Raw genomic sequence first — 10,293 nt, 5'->3', positions numbered from 1 at the left:
TTTCTTTTTGCTTATGTGGTGCTGAGGAATCGAACCCAGGACCTAAGGCATGCAAGGCAAGCGCTCTACCACTGAGCCACCTTCCCAGCCCAGTGAGTTTAAGTCCAATACTGGCACAAAAAATAGAGAGTTCTATATTTAAGACTTCAATTTCCTTCTCTTTTTGTTCTCCACTTCTCCCCCTCACCAATTCAGTCTTGTTCTTCCTTACTGTTCTAAAGCTGGCCATTATCACTTCTCCAACATGCTTCAAGTTATTTTCCTGTACTCTAAGTTACTTCAGTTTCATATTACAAATAGCAAGATCTGTCCCATTAAGGATCTTTTATTAAGTTCTGCTGGTCTTTCAGGATAAAATTCTAGATCAATAGCTAAATCACCACTACAACAGCTCATCTCTGTCAGAATGCTCATTACCTTGGGCTGGGAAAGTGGCTCAGTGGTAGAGTGTCTGCCTTGCACGCATGAGGCCCTTGATTCAATTCCTCAGTACCACATAAGCAGAAAAGTCCAGAAGTGGCGCTGTGGCTCAAGTGGTAGAGTGCTAGCCTTGAGCTGAAGAGCTCAAGAGTTCAGAAGAATGCTCATTAAGAATGCTCAGAGTGGGGCTGGGAAGGTGGCTCAGTGGTAGAGTGCTTGCCTTGCATGCCTGAGGCCCTGGGTTCAGTTCCTCAGCACCACATAAGCAAAAAGAAAAAAAGCCAGAAGTGGCTCTGTGGCTCAAGTGGTAGAGCGCTAGCCTTGAGCTGAAGAGCTGAGGGACAGCGCCCAGGCCCAGAGTTCAGGCCCCAGGACCGGACACACAAAAAAAAGAATGCTCAGAGTTCAGGAAGAATGCTCATTACCTTAACAGTGTTATTTGATATACCAATACCAAGCAAGAGTGCCTGGTGTATAAGTACATATGTAATAAAATGATCTGTCAATATCCCTGAATTAAAGGCAAAAGACAACTTACAGTCTTGCACATTCTGGTAAAGATGAAAGAATCACAGTCCTGTTTTCCTGTTCAGTAGGTCATAGATGATATGAAAGAGCTATACACATGGTATCCTGAAACAATTCCCTTGAGTGATTGTAAGGATATTTTTCTCTGTCAGTGTCAAGTAAACGTGTGCATTTGAGTATTGCATCTTAACATGCTAGTAATTTATATTTATGCTTTGAGATCATTAGTAAAAACTTCCTTTTTTTTTTTTTTTTTTTTTGTGCCACTATTGGGGTTTGACCTAGATGCTGTTCCTGAGCTGTTTGTACTCAAGGCTAGCTCTCTACCACCTGAGCCATAGCTCTACTTCCGACTATTTGGTGGTTACTTAGAGATAAAGAGTCTTACAGACTTCCCTGGCTTGTCTGGTTTTGAACCTTGAGTCTTAGGTCTCAGTCTCCTGAGTAGCTAAGATTACAGGCATGAACCATCTGTGCCCAGCTTAAAATTTTTGTTGAATCAAACAATAATTATTGGATGATGTCCTTAGAGTTTTCTACTTTGTATGTGGGGGGGGGGGGTGTACTGGGATTTGAACTGGGCCCCATGCTTACTGGGCAGGCTCTCTACCACTTGAGGTACTGACCCAGTCCTTTTATTGTTGGTTATTTTCGAGCTAGTTTTGCTGTATGCCTGTGCTAGCCAGAACTAAGATTTTACTACTTGTATTTCCTTTGTTGCTGGGCTGATAGTTGCGTATCACTTACTGTACTCAGTCATTGTGTTTCTCCTGTAGCTTGGGGTGACACACATGTTCCCAAGCCATTGGTTGAGATGGTGTCTCATGAACTTTTTATGCCCCAATGGCCTCAAACTGTGATTCCCCATTGCATGCTGTGATTTACATTTCGTTAAAAAAAAAAGTCAAGGGGTGACATCCAAAAAGAAATGTACTCATTACCTGATTTACGTAACCATAACCCTTCTGTACATAACCTGTATAATAACAATAAAAATGTAAATTGAAAAGATTATTACTGGGGCTGGGAAGGTGGCTCAGTGGTAGAGCGCTTGCCTTGCATGCCTGAGGCCCTGGGTTCGATTCCTCAGCACCACATAAGCAAAAAGAAAAAAGCCGGAAGTGGCTCTGTGGCTCAAGTGGTAGAGCACTAGCCTTGAGCTGAAGAGCTGAGGGACAGTGCCCAGGCCCAGAGTTCAGGCCCCACGACCGGACCCAAAAAGAAAAAAAAAAAAGATTATTACTGGGCTGGGAAGGTGGCTCAGTGGTAGAGCACTTGCCTTGCATGCATGAGGCCCTGGGTTCAATTCCCCAGCACCACATAAGCAAAAAGAAGAAAAGCCAGAAGTGGTGCTGTGGCTCAAGTGGTAGAGTGCTAGCCTTGAGCTGAAGAGCTGAGGGACAGCGCCCAGGCCCAGAGTTCAGGCCCCACAACTGGACCCCCCCCCCCAAAAAAAGAGATTATTGCTATAGGTATTTTATGTAATATAATAAATATCTCAAACATGTAAAAATATTCAACATAATCACTGTTATTTTTCAGTAATAGTTAATAAAGTGAAGGATAAATGCTCAATCTTAAGGATTGAGACCCTTTATCACTTTTACTTTCCAAAATCATATAATAAATTGCACTTTCATATTAACTGGTGATGTGTTGAAAAGAAACAAAAATAGGGGTTTGACATAATATCTTGCTACTTTTATGAAATAATTGTATCCAATTGGCTATAGTCCAGTATCTATCACAAATCTGTTTTCTCATTTCTTCGTCTTTGTCATCATCTTCTTCCTGTACCTCAGCTCTTCAGCTCAAGGCTATCACTACCACTTGAGCCACAGCGCCACTTCTGGCTTTTTCTTCTTATAGTCTGCTGAGGAAGCGAACCTAGGGCCTCATGAATGCAAGGCCAGCACTCTACCACTGAGCCACCTTCCCAGCCCTCTCATTTCTTCTTAACCTAAATTCTCTCCCGTCCCCCATGTCTTAGCGCTGCCAAAAGTAATTTGCTTTTTTTTTTTTTTTTTGTCGGTCCTGGGGCTTGAACTCTGGGCCTGGGCTCTGTCCCTCAGCTCTTCAGCTCAAGGCAAGTGCTCTACCACTTGAGCCACAGTACCACTTCCGGTTTTCTGGTGGTTAATTGGAGATAAGAGTCTTATGGAATTTTCTGCCCAAGGATGGCTTTGAACTGCCATCCTCAGATCTCAGCCTCCTGAGTAGCTAGGATTACGGACACTCGGCAGTACTTTGCTTTTTACTTTGACATGCAGACATGAAATGCTGGCTAACTTCTGAGTTTAAATAGTAGGACAGATAATATAGCTCTATGCTTCACATGTGGTTCTGCATTTCAGGGAATTTAATGAAGAAAAGAAAGGAAGCTGTAAAGACCCATTTGTCTATGAGGTATGAGCCATTCGTTTGGTTGTTAGACAAAATTCACTAATGCTAAGTTTGTGGGGTTCATTGAAGTTACCCTTTTTGGGTATAGCTCTATGAATTTTGCCTTTTAGCAATGTAATGACCCTTAATGAAGATATAGAATAGTTCTTTCATCTGTAAACATTTTCTCACGCCTTCTATTGATCAGCATTCACACTGTGTAGGCTCTGGTAAATGCTGATCTGCTTGCTTTCTTTGCAGAACATCATATAAATGACAAATGCATATAGTTTTTTGAGTTTGGCTTTTCTTTTTTTTTTGCCAGACTTGCACTCAGGGCACTGTTTCTGAGCCTCTCTGTGCTCAAGGCTAGCATTCTACCACTTGAGCCACAACACCATTTCTGGCTTTTTCTGTGTATGTGGTACTGAGGAATGGAACTCAGGGCTTCACGCATGCCAGGCAAGCACTCTACCACTAAGGAGTTGGACTTTTTTTTTTTTTTTTCCAATTAATGTATTTGGGATTTATCGATGTTTTGTGGTAGTTCTTTTCTTTTTTTTCTTTTTGCCAGTCTGGGGCTTGAATTCTGGGCTTAGGCACTGAGTTTCTTTTGCTTCTTTTGTTCAAAGCTAGCACTCTATCACTTGAGACACAATGCCACTTCTGCTTTTTCTGTTTATGTGGTACTGGGGAATTGAAACCAGGGCTTTATGCATGCTAGGCAAGCACTCTACCACTAAGCCACATTCCCAGCCCCTTAATGGGTAATTTAAAAAAAAAAAAAAAGAAGTTTTAAAGGCTCTCTTTTGTGTGTAGATGGGGCTTGAACTTAGGGCCAGGGTGATGTTCCTTAGGTTTTTGCTCAAGGCTGGCACTCTACAACTTTAGTCACAGCTCCAGGTTTTTGGTGTTTAATTAGAGATAAATCTCACCTAAACCTCTCTTCTGAGGCTGGCTTTGAACCTTGATCCTCAGATCTCAGCCTCCTGAATAGCAAGGATTAGAGACATGACTGAGCTAACCTTTTTGAAAACGAGAAATAACATGGACAAAAAAAAAAAAAAGAAAGAGAGAAGAAGAGAGAAAGAAAGTAATGAAGCCAGGTGCTCATGGTTCACCCTTGTAATCCTGGCAACTCAGGAAGCTGAGATATGAGGATCGCCATTTGAAATCAGCCTAGGCAGAGAAGTCCATGAAACTCTTATTTCCAAGTCACTACCCAAATACCAAAAGTAAAATTGTAGCTCTAACCCTGAGTAAAGAAGCTCAGAGACAGTACCCAGACCCTGAGTTCAAGCCCCAGGGCCAGCACAAAAAAGAAAGAAAGAAAGAAAGAAGTAAGTAAATAAATCTTATTTAAAACATGTCTTATTCATAGCTGGGTGTCTGTGGCTCACTCCTGTAGTTAGTCCTAGCTATGTAGGAGGCTGAGATCTAATGATTGAAGTCCATAGCCAGCCTGGGCAGGAAAGTCCTTGTGAGACTCTTATCTCCAATTAGCCACTCAAAAAACTAGAAGTAGAGCTGTGGCTCAAAGTAGTAGAGTGCAAGCCTTGAGTAAAAGAGCTCAGGGACAAAGAACTCAGGCTCTGAGTTCAGGCCCCATGACTGCCAAAAAGAAAAAGAGAAAAAACAAACATGTCTTGTTCAGATTCCCATTTCCAATCACTTCTATATAACTGGCCTTTAATAATGTTTAAATATTCTATAAATGTATATTTATGTGTACATCTAACCTTGCTTCACATTTGCTTTTTAACAGGGTGATATCCAAGTGCAGTTGATCAGCAAAGGTCAAGCAAATCCTCTGAAAAACATTCTAAATGAAAATGAGCTAGTATTCATTGTGGAAAAAGCGGTAAGGAGTCCTTAGGCTTTGTAGTTTTTTGTTTTTTTTTTTTAACTTAGTTTTTTTGTGTGTGTGTTCTGGATCTGGGGCTTGAACTTAGGGCCTGGGTGCTATCCCTGAGTTTCTATGCCATCTTCACTTCTAGCTTTTTTTTTTTTTTTTTTTTTGTCAGTCATGGCGCTTGAACTCTGGGCCTGGGCGCTGTCCCTCAGCTCTTCAGCTCAAGGCGAGTGCTATACTGCTTGAGCCACAGCGCCACTTCCTACTTCTAGCTTTTTGACTGTTAGTTGAAGATAATAGTCTCATAGACTTTTCCTTCCTAGGCTGCCTTCAAACCATGATCTTCAGATCTCAGCCTCCTGTGTAGCTAAGATTACAGACATGAGCCATGAGTCTTAATTCTTGATAGCTATGTTTGGTTCCTTGAAAATAATCTCAAACATACACATTTTTCTATCAGATTTAATGCAAGTGGATACTAATTTTAGTAATGAACACATGGATTGTCTAATAGAAATACAATTCAGCCATTTATATAATTTTAAATTTTGTAGTAGATTCATTTTTTAAAAAGAACCAAGTGGAATCATTACTAAGTTGACTTATTTCTTTTTGTTGCCTAGTTCTGTGAGTTTTTTGTTGTTTTGGTTTGGTGGTTTTTTTTTTTTTTGTCAGTTGTGGGGCTTGAACTTAGGGCCTGGGCACTGTCCCTGAGCTTTTAAGTTCATGGCTACCATCCTACCACTTTGAGGCACAGCGCCATTTCCAGTTTTCTGGTGGTTAATTGGAGATCAGAGTCTCACAGCTTTCCTTCAAGGGCTGGCTTTGAACCGAGATCCTCATATCTCAGCCTCCTGAGTAGCTAGGATTGTAAGTGTGTGGCACCCAGCTTGTGAATGTTAATACATTCATAGAATCTTTTTTTTTTTTTGGTCAGTCGTGGAGCTTGAACTCTGGGCCTGGGCTCTGTCCCAGAGCTTGAACTCTGGGCTCAAGACTAGCACTCTACCACTTGAGCCACAGCGCCATTTCCAGTTTTGTGAGTGGTTTATTGGAGATAATAGTCTCACAGACTTTCTTGCCCTGGCTGGCTTTGAACCATGATCCTCAGATCTCAGCCTCTTGAGTAGCTAGGATTACAGGGATGAGCCACCTGCACCCGGCTATGCATAGAATCTCGGAATCACAGTTGAAGTCTCATCTCTACTTCCTTCCAGCTCATCCTTTATAATCCTCTGCCCCTAACTGCTGGCAGCCAGTACGTGATCTCTTCTCCCTCACTGTAGTTTGTGCTTTTCAAGAGTGCTTGAAAAGCACACACATGTTTGGTACTTGTGAGATCAAGTAATGTATATATAACCTGTGTGTGTATGCGTGCACGCGTGCCATTCCTGGGGCTTGAAATCAGGGCCTGAGCACTGTCTTTGAGCATTTTTTGTTGTACTCAACGTTGGCACACTACTACCTGAACCACAGCTCCACTTTCAGCTGTTTTGGTGGTTAATTGGAGATGAGTCTTGTGGGCTTTTCTACCATGATCCTCAGATCACAGCCTTGTGACTAGCTAGGATTACAGCTATGAACGACTGGCGCTAGTTTAACATATAATCTTTTAAGTGTGACTTCTCAAAAGACATGTTTGGCACTTGTGAGTAGAACTAGCACACATTCTTTTTGTTTGCTTGCTTATTTTTTTGTCAGTCGTGGGTCTTGAACTCTGCTCCTGTTGGCTGCTCCTCAGTTCTTCAGCTCAAGGCTATCACTCTACCACTTGAACCACAGGGCCACTTCCGGCTTTTTCTGCTTATGTGGTGCTAAGGAATTGAACTTAGGATCTCATGCATGCAAGGCAAGCACTCTGCCATTGAGCCACCATACATTCATACATTTTTTTTATTTTTTGGTCTAGTCGTGGGGCCTGAACTCTGGGCCTGGGCATTGTCTCTCAGCTCTTCAGCTCAAGGCTAGTGCTCTACCACTTGAGCCACAGCACCACTTCTGGCTTTTTTCTTTTTGCTTATGTGATACTGAGGAATCGAACCCAGGGCCTCAGGCATGCAAGGCAAGCGCTCTACCACTGAGCCACCTTCCTAGCCCACATTCATAAATTTTTGTTTATAGGGTTTTGTTTTTTGCCAGTCCTGGGGCTTGAAATCAGGGCATGGGCTCTATCTCTGAGCTTCTTTTGTTGAAGGCTAGCATTCAACCGCTTGAGCCATAGCATCACTTCCAGCTTTTTCTTTTTATGTGGTACCAAGGAGTCGTGCCCAGGGCTTCCTGCATGCTAGGCAAACACTCTTCCATTAAGCCACATTCCCAGCCCAGTAGGTTTTTATTTGAGTACATTCAGTGCCCAAATGTCAACTTTGCCACTTAGTGGCTATCTTTGTGATTCTAAGCCAGTTATTTGGCCTTTGGTAACCTAATTTTCTGTTTATAAAATAGGTAATTGTTTCTGTATTAAGGCTTTATGAAGATTAAAAGTAACTTAGAACAATGCCTAATACATAGTAATCCTCAAAAAAAGTGACCTTTTGCAGGTTTTATTATTGTTACAATTAGTGGTAACAATTAGTGTTGCTGTTTTGTAAAGGCATAGATAATGAGAACCTTGTAACACCATTGAGAGGTGGTACTACTAAGAAGACTGGATGTCAGAAGTGAGGGTCATGGCTAGACATGGTGATGCACACCTGAAATTCCAACACTTGGGAAGGCTAAGGCAAAAAGATCTCAAGTTCAAAGCCAGCCTGTGCTTCACAGTGAGATCTTGTCTCAAAAAGGGGGGGAGGGCGCGATTTGGGGAACTGTGATCCTAAGGTGTTAAGGTGTGTCCCAGAAACAAGTCTTCTAAAGAGATATGAAGTCCATCAAAAGCTGAGATTCTCCATGGGTTTCCTTTGGTATTTTTACCTTTAGCTCATCATTTTGTAGTTTGGATTTCAAATGGTACCTTTATAAGTAGCAACTGGGTTGGGAAGATGGCTCAGTGGTAGAGTGCTTGCCTTGCATGCATGAGGCCCTGGGTTCTATTCCTCAGCACCACATAAACAGAAAAGCTGGAAGTGGTGCTATAGCTCAAGTGGTAGAGTGCTGGCCTTGAGCACAGAGAGGCTCAGGGACAGAGCCCAGGCCCTGAGTTCAAGCCCCAGGACTAGGAAAGAAAGAAAAGAAGAAAGAAAGAGAAAGAAAGAAAGGAAGAAGGAAAGAAAGAGAATAGTAGTACCTAACTTCAGCCTCTTTGTGGGAAGATGGAAATGCCTCTGATGGCAAGACTTATTGGTAGCAAACTAGCTTGTGGTTGTGATTCTAGTCCATGAGACAGTCATCTGTGCTTAGGGTTGTAAACATGAGTATATTTGTTCTCTTTGTAGCTGTCTATGCTTTAGGTATAGTGGCTCATGCCTGTAATTCCAACAGAGATCAGAAGGATTGTAGTTAGAGGTCAGCTGGGGCAAAAACTTAACAAGACCCCATCTCAACCAACAAACTAGGTGTGATAGTTCATATTTGTAACCCCAGTTACATAGGAGGCATAAGTAGGATTCCTGTCTGAGGCTGGCCCCAGACAAAACATGCAAGATCCTATTTGAAGAGTAATTAAAGCAAAAATAGTTATATATATGTATGTAGGTATATTTATGTGAGTATATATATTATATATATATATATATATATATACACTATTTGATGCATTCTCTTGTCTGCTTAAATAAATAAAAACATTATTGAAGCCTTTAGAAAAGGAAGAAACAAGTAGTATTGAAGAACCACAATCTGAAGAAACAGTTATTTCTAATTTTTCTACCGGTGAGAATACTGGACCCTTTGCTTTACCAGTTGGAAGAGCAAGGTAAGTTTTTTTTTTTTTTTTTTTTTTTTTTTTTTTTTAGTTTTTTGAGGTAACAGGATAGGATTTAATTGAAACATAAACTATGAAAACATGTTGCAAGGCTGTGTGTAGGGGTATATACCTGTAATCTCAGCTACTCAGAGGATTTTGGTCCAAGGCCACCCCCACAGAAACCTAAGATTCTTGGGCTGGGAATGTGGCTTAGTAGTAGAATGCTTGCCTAGCTATGCATGAAGCCGTGGGTTCGATTCCTCAGTACCACATACACAGAAAAGGCCAGAAGTGGTGCTGTGGCTCAAGTGGTAGAATGCTAGCTTTGAGCAAAAGAAGCTTAGGGACAATGCCCAAGCCCTGAGTTCAAGCCCCAGAACTGGCAAAAAAGAAAATTAAGGTTCTATCTGGATAGTAACTAAAGCAAAAAGGACTAGGTATGTTGCGTAAACAGTGGAAAGATTGTGAAGTTCTGAGTATAATCCCCACTGCTGGAGGGGAAAAAAAGAAAAAAGAAAAGAAGGAAAAACAAAAAACTAGGCATCTGACCTTCAATGATGGCCCCTTTGCTCCATACGTCTTCCTATCTGTTTAAGGGTGGCTGTACTTGCATGTCCCATAGGTATCTTGAATATGAGCCAGAAGACTGCCAAGTGATGGCTTTCACTTCCATTTTCCCCCATGTCTAATCTGGTTCTCCTCTAGTCTTTCTTAGCTTCCCCACCTTCCTCAAGATTGACACCTAGCAGCCTTCACTGGCACCTGAAGTCTTCTCCAGGGGACGCACTGGAAATGGGGACGAGTGTTTTTGTTATCATGTTAACCATAATAACAAGCCACTGGCATTTAGTGGTCTGGATTTTGTATGGCAAGGATTCTGCCATGCCTGGCTTGTCCAGCACAAGGGCTGATCCCATTCAAAGGACAGTGTGCTTCTGGTAGAAACCAGGTCCCTGTGGCTGCCTCTGCTGCTCCCCCTGCTGCCTCCTCTGGGAACCACATGCATTTCACTCTGCCTTTCCTCCTCCTCCCTCCATGCCCAAGTCTTGCCTCCTGCACTTGTAGAGGATGGAGTGACAAGCACTCTTAACACCATCCACAACCACTGTCCTGCTTATTTGCTTGGTTTTACTCTAGACATTTATAGTTGTTCTATATTGATAACCTTGTCACTCTTTAACTTCATGGCTCTTTGAATTTAAGAAATAATGTGGCCTGTTAGGCACCAGTGGCTCACGCCTGTAATCCTAGCTACTCAGGAGGCTGA

At 42.1% G+C, this 10,293-nt stretch overlaps 1 protein-coding gene across 3 annotated transcripts in view; it reads left to right on the top strand.

Moving 5' to 3' along the window:
- Positions 1-10,293, top strand: part of Zwilch (zwilch kinetochore protein) — a 41,579-nt gene that overhangs the window by 1,759 nt on the left and 29,527 nt on the right. For all 3 annotated transcript variants that reach the window (XM_042687401.1, XM_042687402.1, XM_042687400.1), the window contains exons 2-4: positions 3,303-3,354; positions 5,096-5,191; positions 8,917-9,035. In XM_042687401.1, the coding sequence (XP_042543335.1) occupies positions 3,303-3,354; positions 5,096-5,191; positions 8,917-9,035 (267 nt within the window). The remainder of the gene's footprint in view (positions 1-3,302; positions 3,355-5,095; positions 5,192-8,916; positions 9,036-10,293) is intronic.

This window comes from Dipodomys spectabilis, unplaced genomic scaffold, assembly GCF_019054845.1.
Source record: "Dipodomys spectabilis isolate Male_0828 unplaced genomic scaffold, ASM1905484v1 ptg000108l, whole genome shotgun sequence".
NCBI lineage: Eukaryota > Metazoa > Chordata > Mammalia > Rodentia > Heteromyidae > Dipodomys > Dipodomys spectabilis.
Note: the sequence above shows the minus strand (reverse complement) of the source record. Positions and strands in the feature narration are given on the sequence as shown.